General features: G+C 32.1%; 2 protein-coding genes across 2 annotated transcripts; one reads left to right on the top strand and one right to left on the bottom strand.

The window, feature by feature from the left end:
* Window positions 1-4,441: 4,441 nt before the first annotated feature.
* LOC144543938 (uncharacterized) lies at window positions 4,442-7,164 on the bottom strand. Its single transcript, XM_078292383.1, has 2 exons — window positions 6,555-7,164; window positions 4,442-4,632 (listed from the first exon to the last, which is right to left on the bottom strand). Exons 1-2 carry the CDS (start codon window positions 7,048-7,050, stop codon window positions 4,442-4,444), a joined length of 687 nt encoding a protein of 228 aa, XP_078148509.1. The 5' UTR covers window positions 7,051-7,164.
* A 2,285-nt stretch (window positions 7,165-9,449) lies between these two features.
* Window positions 9,450-13,668, top strand: LOC144576345 (ATP-binding protein). Its single transcript, XM_078326708.1, has 5 exons — window positions 9,450-10,153; window positions 10,246-10,322; window positions 12,086-12,197; window positions 12,274-12,390; window positions 13,129-13,668. The coding sequence occupies exons 1-5, from the start codon at window positions 9,500-9,502 to the stop codon at window positions 13,507-13,509; spliced, it is 1,341 nt and encodes a 446-aa protein (XP_078182834.1). The 5' UTR covers window positions 9,450-9,499; the 3' UTR covers window positions 13,510-13,668.
* Window positions 13,669-14,378: the final 710 nt, after the last annotated feature.

Genomic DNA, 14,378 nt, shown 5'->3' with positions numbered 1-14,378 from the left:
TACTCTTCTACCTCAATCTAAAAGTTATCAGGTAAATGAATGAGGAACAAATTAGGGTCAATTGAGCCTATTATTTTGAAAGCAAGAATAGTTTATTTACTTTGAACTGTTTTTTGTTTAATTCTTTATGTTTATCCATATGTTTTCTTTAACATAGTCATTAGAGTTTACTGACTTTATATGTTTAAGATCACTAAAATCATATTATAAGTATCACATCTAATGTGAAAAGTCATTATACTGATTTTATTAGAGAAGTAGTTGTCTTGATAATGAACAAGAAAGTAGAAACAAAAAAAAATATCTTTAAAAGTGAGTATTTTATACAATAGGCGTAATCAAAGTTAGAATAATTTAGTCTTAAAATGTGGAAATTTTTTCTTAGCATCCCCTTATACAAGCATAGTCACAAGATTCGTGAATTAAATCTGAATAATTCGTTTTTTTTTTGTGATGTTGAACTGAACGCCGAATTATTCAGTTGACTGAACTTTGACCGAATTAAATTTGAATAATTCGCAAATTTTATGAATTTTCCCGAATTTTACAAATTATTTGCAATTTTTTTCTGAATTATTTCCATAATTTTTTTTTTACTCTCTTGCAGGACTGAGATCTCTGGTCCGAATAATTCCGAATCATTCCTGAATTATACCTGAATTATACCCAAATTATTCCCGAATCACAAATTTTTGACCGAACCAAACCTAAATAATTCATTTGTATACAAGTGGTAATTTCGTAATGCGTTCCCTAACCAACTTTCCGCTGCCACAGAAGATCTGAAGCCTCTATTTTGTCAGGTTTGTGTTGTCTCCTCAATCCGGACGACGACCAAGTAATTTGTTCGTAATTCAAGTCCATGATGTCAGTCCTGATTAATAAAAGGGGTGTTGACTGAGGAAGCCAATCATTTCAACCCGTTTATTTATTTCTCAATTTTTTTATCTAATAATAATAAAAGATGAACGAAAAGTCGAAAAGTATTCCAGACTTCCAGTATAGTTATTATGTTAGGAAAATATTCAGGTAGTATATTTCTATTATTCGTTATTATTAAACCGTTCAATGATATTTTTTAAATAAACTAATGATAAAACTATTAGAGTAAAACTAGGGTGTTCTTAAGTTGACCAAGTTCCTTGGTGAACTCAAGTCTAAAACCTGTTAAATTGGCTTTAAATGATGAATCCGAACCGTTGAAACCCGCATACCTTACGAGCGATGCATTTACATGTGAAAACTTTAAACATTCAAATTAATTTAGTATAAAGTCAATCGGTCAAAATTAGAAGATTAATAAATTAATTTTAATGCATCCATTTTTTGAATGTTTTTTGATCGCTTGACTTTATACTAAATTAATTCGAATGTTTAAAGTTTTTATATGTAGACGCATCACTCGTATGGTAGACGGGTTTCAACGGTTCGGATACATTATTTGAAACCGATTTGACGGGTTTTAGACTTGAGTTCACCAAGAAACTTGGTGAACTTAAGAACACACTAGTTCTGCTCAAACTATTATATTAAAATAAAATACTAATAAATTGAACTGTAAAATGCATATATTATTTGGTTTATTTAAAACCGATTCAAATTACCGTTCTTATTGAATTTGTCAATTTTAATCCTTTGTTTTTTATTCACCGATTTGTCTAGTTATATGGATTTAAATTTAAAGATGATAAAAGAAATATTACCATGTGTTAATTATATAAAGAGCGTAGCCAAACCAACAGCCATTATAGGCGCCGCACGTTGTACGAGTTCTGCAATTGCGGATAGTTAAGCACATTGAATCTGGACAATGAAATTCAGAAAAAAAAAAAAAAAAGGAATTCAGAAAAAATGACAGGCTGTCAGACCAATTGGCCGAAAATAGTATAAATGTGGTCGAAATTATACACAACATGATACGTGAAGCGCAGTAAGGAGCTGTGATATTTAATTAATTTGAAATCATCCACAAGGGAATTTGTTTTGTTGCAGGCCACCATACGATGTAATTCAAATATTCAATGTTTAATTATTGTGGAATAAATCCACAATATTCGGATACTAAAATTTTTTTTTAATTTACTCGTATTCAGTGCATTGCCCGTTGCCCCTCGTTGGATTCCGAATTATTTTATTTAACTAATTTATTTTTAAATTATAAAATTTAAATAGTCTGAAGATGACATCTGATACTTTTTTTTTTTTTTTGACAAAAACAAGAATAAAAGTTAATTTACGACGTGTTCGGGGAAGGTAGAATTGCATAAAATGAGATTTTAAGGGTATAAGATTTCATAATATTATCTATGGTATTTCATTGGTACTAGAAAGATAGACAAATTTGAAAACGAATCCCCTACGTTCAATGCATGAGAATTATGATTGGAAATATGTTAGATTTAAAAAATTTAGCCATTTTAGTTTAATGTTTGGATATTATTATTTTAAAACTAACATTAATGACATGAATTGGGTTACGGTACTTCACGAAGTAAAGCAAGTGTTCTACTTCACATATATATTTTCAATTTCAAAGTTCAAAACGTCGATTCGAACAGTTCAAGTTGATCGCTATATCAAAATTTTGCTTAAAGATCAAATTTGACAATTTTTAGAAGTTGTTTACTTTTTTTATAATGTTTGAAATTCATTGTTTTTCAGGAAATTCTGGACCATAAAAAACAGCGATATTCAAAAATTCTAAAGATATAATAAAAAATTTCTAAAAAATATAAAATTTGGTCTCCAAGTAGAATTTAATATGGATATCAACTTGAACGGTTAGGATCGACGTTTTGAACTTTAAAATCACAAAATATGAGTGTGAAGTAAAATACTTGTTTTACTTCGAGAAGCACCGTAGCCCAACTCTTAATGACATATTATATTTTTTATACTAAAATAAAAATAAGCAACAATATATCAAAAACAAATTTCTTTACAAAAAAAAAGAATTATTTCTCTTTCATAGGAGAAAAACATCCAACAAATAAACAAAATGAAACAAAAAGGTTCAATCGTCAAATCAAGAAGAAGAAGAAAAGAAATGTAATGATAATATAATATGAGCAATTAAAAGTCTTTGCGTTCTTTTTATTCATTTATGAGAAAATAAAAAATTACATTTCTTCTTCTTTAAAAAGAATATAAACATTTACACCATTTTCATTATATCATAAAAAATAAATCTTATAAAAAATCACCAAAAGTCTATATACTTGAAAGAAACATATCAGATTTACAAGTATGTTATCATCTGATTGCTTTATCTCATTGGTGGTATTGTAATTGCGTTAGCCTGAATCTTCAACTAAGCTCATTAGTTGCTTGCGTCACACCATGAGAAAAAAAAAATGTTAATTTAGACTTGATTTTATTTTTGATGAATTTGTACTCATTAATGGAAAGAAAATAAGGAAAATAAAACCAAACTATTCCAAATAAAAATGATTACCAAACAGATCCAAACAAAATTATCACAGCTTGCTTAAAATCTAAAAAAAAATCTCATGCAATTTAATTTGTGTTATCGGTTAATTGTCGTTGGATTTTCAAACCATGTACCAATTTAATTTTTGTTAAAAGAAAAAAAAAGGGACTCTTAAATCGAAATTTGTTGAAGGATTGAATTTTTAAATCACGAAGTACATTGTTTTCTACTAAAAATGAGTATGAATTGGGATTTAATTCGGTCTCTTCATAATTTCTGAAATATATATCTAATATTATTCTAGAAATTTAATTTAAAATTTTTATATTTATTAAAGAAAAATGAACATGTTAGACTAATACATTGTTCTAAAATAGCTCAACCCCATATTATAGGTTGCAATTAAAAAACTTCAACTAAACTACTAGTGGAGCAACTTGAGCAAGTTCTAAACTCTATACCAGAAACTAGCAATGGTTTCCACTCATCCAGTTGCAAATATTTATAAGATGTACGACATTGAGTACAATATTTATAAGCAATGGTTTCCACAACAATTAGTATTCATGTGAAGGATGAGCTGGAATTATGAACAAGTGTTTGCAACCCTCTATTCTTTTTCATATATTTTTCATTGACAGAAATATTGCAAAATGCAAGATATAAAATGAATTGCCAAGCACATAACATTGCTTACTAAAATAACTATAAAATTCAAAAAATGGTTCTTAAAGGTACATAAGAAAATTTACTATCTCGCTTCCTCGGCAAGATTTAACTAAAAAGAGCAAACAAGAAAGAAAAGAAAAGATACTATTTTCAATAAATGGATGAGCTTTTGCATATGTACCCACCAAAATTACATTCTCATTATTTTTCCTTCCAAATTAGTTTTGCAAATGTTCAATAATCAAAGGCATTTTCTGAGGAAAATATACTTCAGTATTTGCACATATGCAAAATTTCTTCGTTTCATTTCTAGAAATGATTTTCAATCTGAGAATTTTTTTTTTACTCGAGCCAGTCCCCATATATTCCATCTACCTTTTTCATTTCTTTCAATTTCTCGGACCCGCTCTTCAGGCGGCTAGGAACCACTGTTGGCTTAAAAGAAAAGATGCTTCTAGACCTTGAAGAACCCTCAAGAACTTCAGTTTTATGACCTCCTTCGGCATCCACACCGGCCCCTGTTTTCTTTGAATCTATTAAAAAATGCAGAATAACAGGTAACTTGACAATGATCTGTTATGTAGTATGCTGATAAAAGAGAAATATAATGCCAACATGTAAGCTTACAGACATGCTTTCAGATAAGGGTTACAGTTTTTTGCTTTCCTAAAGAGGTAAACAAATGATTTGAACTCCTTATTCATAGGAAGATCCTTTTCTTGATTTTATATATTTGGTAAATGGTAGCTTTATAGTCAAAATCAGTAGCCGAGGAAGCAGAGACACCCATGTTTGACATTTTCTTTTTTTAGCTTAAAAAAATATATATCAAACTTGTTAAAACTTTAACAAGTTCGACACATTGTTTAAAAAAATATTTAAGTTAAAAGGTTGCCGTCGAATGAATGCAACCATCTCTTCTCGGGTCACAAGTCACTACCTTTTTCCGAGATACATTTGAACTTGTGTTAGGTTTAATAGCCAAATTTTCAATTTGATTCGAGTAATATTGTCTAAATTATCATGTCTGGCTTAAAGGATCCCACCAACAGAATAAATTGATAAAACTTTGTATTTTGTCATATGGTGAATGTATTAAAATTAGTATTTGGTAAGCAGTTGAAAGGAGAAAAAAGGGCTAAGTTCTAGTGTTAGATGTTAGCACTCTCAGCAGTCAGCACAACAGGGAAAAAAGAACAATGTCCATCATATTTCATTTGTAAAACCCTTATAAGAATGCCTTTCATAGAACCATTAAGCATAATCACAAATGAAAATGTAGATGCAGATTGTACAAGAATGCCTTTCATAGAACTTGAATAAAATTCCCACTACATTAGGACTGAAGTCGATCTTCCCCCAATTTTCCTTCTTTCATTTGTCAAATTCGATATTCACAACTCCCAATTGAAAACTTTCATTTTTCATAATTTCATGAGCATATTTAGGAAATTTACATATATATGGAAAGCAGCTTTCTATTTTATATTTTGTGAACAAAATGTGAAAGAGTAATGTCATTCGAAGAACATAGTTTGCTAATTACAAATATCAAATTTTCTTATTCTTAAATTTTCAAATTCATTTTTTTGTAATTAAATTTAAATTTCAATAACTAAATATTTAGTTCCAAAAATTGTGGAGCCAAAATTCGGTATCATCTCCTTCAACTTAAAACAAAGCATTATAATAACAATTAATTTTGGAAACTGTTATTGAAAATTTTAATAATGCAATTATGTCATTTTCAAATTTCAAATTTTGAAGTCTGAAATTATACAGTTTCTAATTCTGAAGATATTACCAATTTGGTCATATTGATTACTGAAATATAATTGAGAAAAGTTTTGAAATATGACATGAGGAAATTTTTTTTTCAAATATGAAAATGGAGGAGAGAAAAAGTGAAGAATTGACATCGTGAGCCCATGGGCCCCCAATGGCTGTGTTCTAAATTTTTTAAAGGAAAACATATTCTGTTTCAAGTGTTCTGAGAAAAAAAACATATTTTTCCCAGTGAAAATTGACCAGTAGTGTTAACCAAGATATACTCGATAAACACTACCTAGGCTAAGATGAATTTCCTACTTTGGGCATTTTCAATACAGTTTTTTATCTGTGGAGTTTTGATTCTGTTTTCTAAGATAACTAAAATAGGCATATTTTTGTAATACAAAAAACAGTACACTCACTACCTTCCACTTGTTTTGATTAAGTGTACAAATTACTTTTACTGAGTCAACACAAAACATTAATTCTGAATTGAGTGCATTACACTTACGATTTGATAAAAACGAACCTACTGAAACCCAAAACTAACATCAAATCCCCAAAAATGTTGCAGATTTTCTCACAAACGAAGGGAAAGAGCAAAACACGACCCAAAGAAATCATATATAATTAATCAACCAAACAGTTCATTATATATATGTTCAACATTTTCCAGAGTACGCACCTTCATTAGCATGAATAAATCTGCAATAAGCACCATAAGAGCACTTCCCTGAGGTTCTCCAACTGAAGCAGGGATTTGTCTTGCAAAAACCCGTGCGCTTCTTATCAGCGGCACTTACACAGGAGCCATCCCCAGTCTCGACATGCAAGTAGCTACAGTTCGCGCCGTAAGTGCACTTCCCGCTCCTCATATGCATCTTGCAAACCCTAATTCTCCCTTCCCACGAGCTGCGCAAGTCCTCCATGCCATGAGCAAAGGTGCATTCGTCGCCGTACCCGCAGGAACCCTTGTTGGTAAAATTGTTGCACAGCCTCGTCTTGAAGAAACCTTCGGGGTTGTTAGGGGTTAGGGTTCTGGGAGTAGAGTTTTGAGATGACGAGTCGGATCTTGGGAGATCCGTCTTAATGGATTCGAGTCGAGGAATCTCAAGTTTGCTCTGAACGATAGCATCGTCGCCGCGAGAGAGATTGGAGTGAGTCGACTGTGGTTCGTTCATATTTTTGCTTTCTTTTTTATTTTCTTTCGCTATATTGTTTCTTTCTCTTCCGATTCTACTGCTCTTTCTCGTTTTCTCTCTTTTTTATTTTTGTTATAACTCTTCGGTCTCTTGTTTCTTCTCCATCACTTTGTTTCCATTTTCGGTTCTGCCTGTTTCCGTTTTCTCTTTCTGCGCAGGTTCTCTTTCGAGCAGTAGCACTGCGACGGGGCAGTTCTCGCTTTAAAAACTAAACCCAAAACACCATCTGGTGTTACCGAAACAAGGCGCGATTGGTTCATTTTGTTAGTGGGGTCCATTTCTCAGGTAATGGTATTGTGCAGGCGTAGAGTTCCGCGCACAAGTAAATATTTAGACATTTCAAGAAAAGGACAGAGAGAAACTGAAAATCGGATGTTATGTTGCTAATCCAATATAAAATTATACAACGGACAGGAATTATCTTTATGAAGATCTTACTTCGGATTTTTTATACACAGTTATTGATACAGAATATCAGATGTCCCTGTGACTCTTGGAGTGCAATAAAGCAGAATTTATTAGCGACCTTGACACGATGAATTCCTACGGAGTGAGATTGACACATGACGTGGCAATAGATGATTTGATTTACTGTAAACCAAGCCAATCAACTAACAACTTGTAGGCGATCGTGAAGTTAGATATGTAGTGCTGAGCGTGCCGGTTACAGCCCATTTTTGTCTCTACCCGGTAAATAAAACGAGGGAATGTACCGTCTCTGGAGTCCGGTTTTAGCGGGTAAGTTTTGGGTTCTCGAGTCTCGACTCTTCGTTAACTGCCGCACATTGTCCAATATTGATCATTTATATGACCTGTTAAATTCTTCATCAATCTCATGAGATGTATTTTTACTTCAATTTTCGTGCGCACAGATATTAAGACAGATTGGATGATCATACAGCTCATTGGATCTAAAAAATAAGTCCAATAAGCATCGGATCTACTCCGTTCTCATTCAATTTACATTTAAAAATTATTGTTGCCCTCATCTCCTACAAATCTAATTTGCATTACAAATATATTCTTCAATTTACAACAAACGTCGAATAAAATGTTTTTAACAACATTTAAATTTTACAATTTTCAATACGCATGCAGTGATCATGTCATGTAAAAAACAAAATATTAGATGCTTCATTCGAAATTTAAATTTGAATTTGTTAAGATAAAATTAAATTGTGTCAATTTATATACAACACATGAAATACAAAGCTGGTTTTGACGCCTCGCGCTTTAAACAAAACAGTTAAATGAAAAGTTTCTCCACTATAAATTACTACATTTGATAAAATAACAATGTGTTTAGTGGCATAGTCACGTACATCCACAACAAGCAGCTGCCTACCCCTGATTAATAAGCGATACCATATTCATATATAGTTGGTTTAGATGTGGGTTCTGTCTATCTTTGAATTTGAATTTTGTCTATCCCTGGCTAAGTTAAATTTCTCAATCAGTTAAATCGGCCGTGTCACTGCAAATTTGATACAGTTCTTTCATCAATATACTTCGAAATATAACAACAAGAAGATAATGATTAAGAATGGTTTGATAGTGAAATCATAATAAACTTGTTTTGTTATTTTTTTTCAAAAGAATGTGCTACATATGTTTTACAAAGTAATATGCTAAAATTATTTTATAAGGTTTAACTGTACAAAAAAAGATTGAATTTAAAAACAAAAGTCTTGTCAACTATATTACAAGGTAAAATTTAATACTTCAATATTTTAAATTATTTTTTTTCTTAATAATTTTTTTGAAAAAAAATCGAGTTTTCGATCTTATCAACTTACTGATTATGCATTCAATGAAAATTATTTAATAATATAAATAAAAATGATAATAAATTAATAATAATTAGTTTGCCTAGCCTGTTTAAAATCCTGGCTACGCTGTTGGATTTTAATGAGAACTAAAATGAAATACTGAACGACTTTCATTATTTTTGCTTCTATGATCCTGTCGTTCTTTATGCGACTGTTATAGTGTTATATGATCCTGTCATTCTAAAAAGGCAATAATATAGCATTGGTCTTACGGTTTAAATGATAGACCAAGTCTATCAGCCAAGTCATTTCCATCCGCGCGCTCTTGCTCTCTGAATTCATATCCTCCCCGGTACTATAATAGGGAATCTTTTACAGTTATTGGATCTGGACCGTTCTTTTTAACTTGGCACGAATAATAAAGCCCAATAATACTTACCCCTTGGCTAGCCCGAATCCCAAAGCACCTGGGAGTTAATCTTAAACCGTAAAGTGAAGAGAATCTTTTACAGTAATAGAGAGAATACCTGTTCCTTGCTCTACTACTCTTTGACTCTGACCGGTAGCTGCGCACCCCACTTCTCCAAAGTTCTAGTTTTGATTTCTCACTTTATCAACCCACTCCATTTTTTCTCAATTCATTCACACTTCAGTTCAATATGGATGATCAATTCAAAGAGCAATTTTACGATTTGTCAAGCATCAAGTTCAAAGAGAACGAAGGTATAAATTTAACTGAGATCAAGGTATGTCATGCTAGGATATTATCTTTGATTGAGGAGGACTTCAAGCGAGATGTTCGCTTATCTTGCATCCTTGATGTGATTCGATCAACACGAAAGATGTTATACTGGATCGGGTGCCAGATGCATGAGCAATTCAAAGAACTTGAGGTGGTTGAATCAAGCTTTGACGATTTGTCAGATAAATTGGTTTCAGAAACAGGTTCGGTTTGTAAAATTGTGAGTTTTCTCGAATTAAGGTTTAGGGAACACGAGGAGATGCGAATAAAAGATAAAAGAGAGCTTGAAAATAGTATTCTCAGTTTAACAGAGGAGAACAGAGATATTAGTGGATTGTTGAAAATTGCTATTATGGAGAAAGAGGCAATGGAGAAGAGATCTAAAGGTATCAATGGAGATAATAGGAGAGCAGCAATTTTGCAAATTGCAGAGAAAGGGTTGCAAAAGGTCGGCTTTGGGTTTGTTATGGGAGTTCTAAGTGGAGATAGTGCGCAAGCAGATCCGGTTGCAAGCTCTAATTCAAGCACTAAATCTGATGCAAGTGATGGTGAAGAAGAGGTCGCCAGTCTGGTAAATTTTTGTACTTCCAGTTATTTAGAGTTTGGTACTTTAAACAAAGTTTAACTTAGTAAATTTTCAAATTTTCAAAATACTTCATCTAGGTGGTGACTGTGGAACATATAATGAAGAATCTTCGTACGGAGATCAATGACCTAAGGAGATCGTTAAACGAATCTAGGTACTATCTCCAATTGTACTTAGTTCTTTATAACGAGATTAAATTAATTTTCAGATTCTTTTGTTAATTTTTATCTTAAGGTCATTGGCGGTATCCAATAATTAATAAGATGCATTTAAAATTAAAAAAAAAAAAAAAGCAAACTGTAATGGAAATTGAGAGAGACATAATTGGATAAGAGGAAAATACTCTATTTCAAATTAATTTAGAATCTTCTTACTAGAAAAGTATACAAATTTAAAAATAGAACATGCAATATAATAGTTTCCTTTTAGCTCAAAATTTCATCCAAAAATACAAAAGTAAAATAAAAAATAAACACCCGAATCACAAAACCAAACTAATTGCAAACCAAAATCAACACCGCACAATTACTGAGCTTCGCACTCAATAACTAGAAGCTTTGTGAGCATATTAGCTCGATTGTCGGCAATAACAATTTTTATGATGTCCACTATATATATATATGCCCTTAAAGTTGACATATCGAACAAAATAAAACTTGACATTAATGTGTTTGTTTCTCTTGTGGCCCGTCTAAGCGAATGGCACTCTGTTTTAATAGATGGTAGCAGGACCACCATATGCTGATATCTCTCCAAACAATTTAAGCCAAATTGCTTCCTTAGTGTCTCCCGTTACTTCCGGATGTATTTCACTTTTGTAGTGGACAGAATAGTAACAGGTTGTATTATCGCCTTCTAATTTACGAATTGCACTTCATGTAAGGTGAAGATATTGTTGGAAATCATTTCTAAAATTTCATTTAATGAGGGCTTTAAAAATAACAGCATTTTATAATTACATAAATTTTAAAATAAATAAATATCAAGTTGGAGATCATAAGCTTGGATTCTAGTGTGTCATGAGATCGAGTTGTCAACTGCTTTAAGTTGGAGATCATAATCATTTCTTATCCATCTCCTTCCACCCCAAGCAAATGTCTAGTATCCTTTCTAGTTGCATGGTCGCAGATTGGAGGACGTCCAACAAAAATGAAGCCATACATAAAATTTCTCAAACAAGAGTTAATGGATTTTACAATAGCTTGAAAGACAATTATCATAACTTAGAACAACTTTTCTGAAATTTTGGAAAAAAAAATGAAAGAGGGGCTAATGAGACGCATATAGGCTCATCTCAATATATAAGGTTTGTAGTTTTTCTTTTTAAGAACATATTCCTTTGCCTCTTTACATCTCTTTTTATATAAAAGATATTAAAGAGCAATTGGTGTGATCCATTGGTGGCCTGGAGGCCAGCGGGTGAACTCCGCTGCTGCCAGGTTGGAGATTTAAGAAAGAGTTGCATCTGAAATCAAAATTAAAAAACAGATCATTAATTTCATAATTTGTGTTGAATACTTGAATCAACGGTAAGATTTGATCAGAGAAGATGCTGATGATAAATAAAAGTTTAACAGGCCTCATAAAAAGTTTTGAAATTTAGAACATCATTTTTGTTTACAAAATAATACAACATTCTCTCAAATTCAAAACTTTGACAACTATTTATTTGCTCTCTTTTTTATAAAATACTTGGCATCTACTATGCATCATAATGGATGAACACAAATTATGTCTGTAGTATTAGGTTTCAAATTTAAAATTTATTATGTACCGAGATTGTCAAGTTATTCATTAATTGCTATATATACTAGAGAAGATTATGAACTTATGATTAATTTATTGTCATCTTTTATTAACTAATTAAAAAGGGTAATTTCTTTCTTTGATTTGACTTGTAAAATTGATTTTGATCAGGTTGAATTGTGAACAATTGCAAGCACTTGCTAATGATCAAGCTCTGAAACTGAAGGAGAATGAGCAGTACATAAAAGATCTGGAAGAAAGAGAAAACCTACTATCAAACAGTGTACATATTCTCTGTTTCCTTGACATAGTTACTTCAAAAGAATTTGGATTAACAACTTTTACCATGAACTTGAAAGGTAGAAGAGCTTACTGGGGAAATCACAGTAGCAGGAGAGGAGATTGCAAGGTGGAGAGAAGCATGTGAGTTAGAGGTGGAAGCTGGAAAAGCCGCAATTAAAGAACGCGAAAAAGAGGTAATCTTCAAAATAAAGATAAAAGGGGTGATTTAATATCATCATCAGTGTTATCTCCACAATCGCGGAGACCTGACTGGAACTGTACTAAACCAGTATTTTACATTATTACCCAACGCCCAACTCAGAATAAATTAAGCTCAGTTTAATTTCTTTTCTTTTTTTTTAGGGAAAAAAATCTAATTTTTAGCTCAGTTTAATTTTTCAATAACATTCAGTTGTGCAGTGGAATATTTCCTAATCTGCCTCAATGAACCCTCTTGTCAAGACTCAGTTGTCTGTTGATCCTCAATTTGCTCTTTTGTTGACCAATGTTGTGCAAATAATACCCAAAAAAATACTACTAAAATATAGAAAGGTATAATAACTTAATAGGCAATCAAATTGGAATTCGTATTCTCTGCATTAACTCAAAAGAGAATCTTTTGAGTTAATGAATCTCAACCGTCCGATCTGTTTTAAGTTTCATGCGGACTAAATCTGCATTAATATTTAAAGACCCCTATGTAATAAGCAGGTGTCAGATTGACTCCGTTTAAAATCAGACGGTTGAGATTCTTTAACTCAAATAGATTTCCTTTTGATTTGATGCAGAGGATACGCATTCAATAAAATTGACAGTCAAATCAGTGTGTTGACTGTAATGAATGGTACAATAGTAGAATAACTCAGTATGCTACAGAAATCATTCTGGCATAAATGAAAACACATTTCAGCTTATATAAGTACAATATACAGATTTTACAACTAAAATACGAGCTCCAGAGAACAAAATCCGCATTGGAAACATCAAACAACAAACTACAGCTAAAAGAAAGGCTAGCCACCACAGCAATGGCTGCACAAGCAGCAGCTGAGACCTGCCTCAGGCTGGCTGACAGCCGATCAGCTGGTCTGAGAGACCGAATAGAGGAGCTTACGAGAGAACTGGAGAATGATGAAGGAAGTGATTTCAGGGGGGAGAGAAGACACAGGGCCCGCAGGAGAATTCGGCATGTGTGTTGGCCGTGGCAGGGTCTCAGATTTTCCCCTGCAGCTAGTAGTGTAGCTAATTGGCGTCCGATTGGGAATCGAAGATCATTACCTGAGATGGAAGCACTATTACGGATCAAAATCTGAATAATGTGGAATTTGTAGTGTAATTTCTGTGAAGTACTGTGTTAGTAAAGTTTTGTTCATTACTTTAAACTGATATGGAGGTTTGTTCCAAAGATTTATTCTATTTTAATTGATCGTGTATTCAAAATACTAGAATAATTTGAGCCTGAACTATTTATTGAACCATGTACAGCCTCTTCAGCATAGATTTGTGGCTGATTCTTTTTTTCTTTGTTTTTTGCCTATTTGAGATAAATGAATGCGTAAACTACTCAATATTATCTCTATCTCTAATTTTAGCATGGCTACATTTTTCACCAAGTTCCGTTAATTTTTCACTTTCTTTCTCTGCCAAGCTTTGGTTGTAGTTATCGGTCTTATACTGATCAACAATTTAGAGAGAAGTCTGATGAAACTATCACATTTTGTTCAAACAAAGCCTCTAACTTCTTTTATTCAATCAAATTCCTCAACTATACAACACATTACTCAATCAAACCCTTGAACATTTTCAGTCTAATTAGCCTCTTTGAACATTTTGAATCAGGTCAATGGAGTCCTCCAGTTACCTAGGCAATGATAAAGTTGGTACTGCAATTGCTGATTTTACAACTAATTTAAGGCCATGTAGAGTTTTCTTGAAGAACTGTAGAGTTATAAGTCTTAATTAATAATTGTTTGACTACTAATTAAAATAAATTAACAAATAAAAGCATGTTATTGAATCAGCTCTAGTACATTCGACTCATTGAACCAAGTGCCATAATAAGAAGCTTGATTGAACCAAATGTAAATATATCATGGATTAAAATCAAATTTTCCTCATGAATTTGAACTTGCCGTCATGTAGTATTTTTTAAAAAACAATATTATTATCTTATTAAGAAAAA

The sequence above is a fragment of the Carex rostrata genome, chromosome 25, assembly GCF_964058835.1.
Source record: "Carex rostrata chromosome 25, lpCarRost1.2, whole genome shotgun sequence".
Taxonomy (NCBI): Eukaryota; Viridiplantae; Streptophyta; class Magnoliopsida; order Poales; family Cyperaceae; genus Carex; species Carex rostrata.
This window is presented reverse-complemented; position numbering and strand designations above follow the sequence as displayed.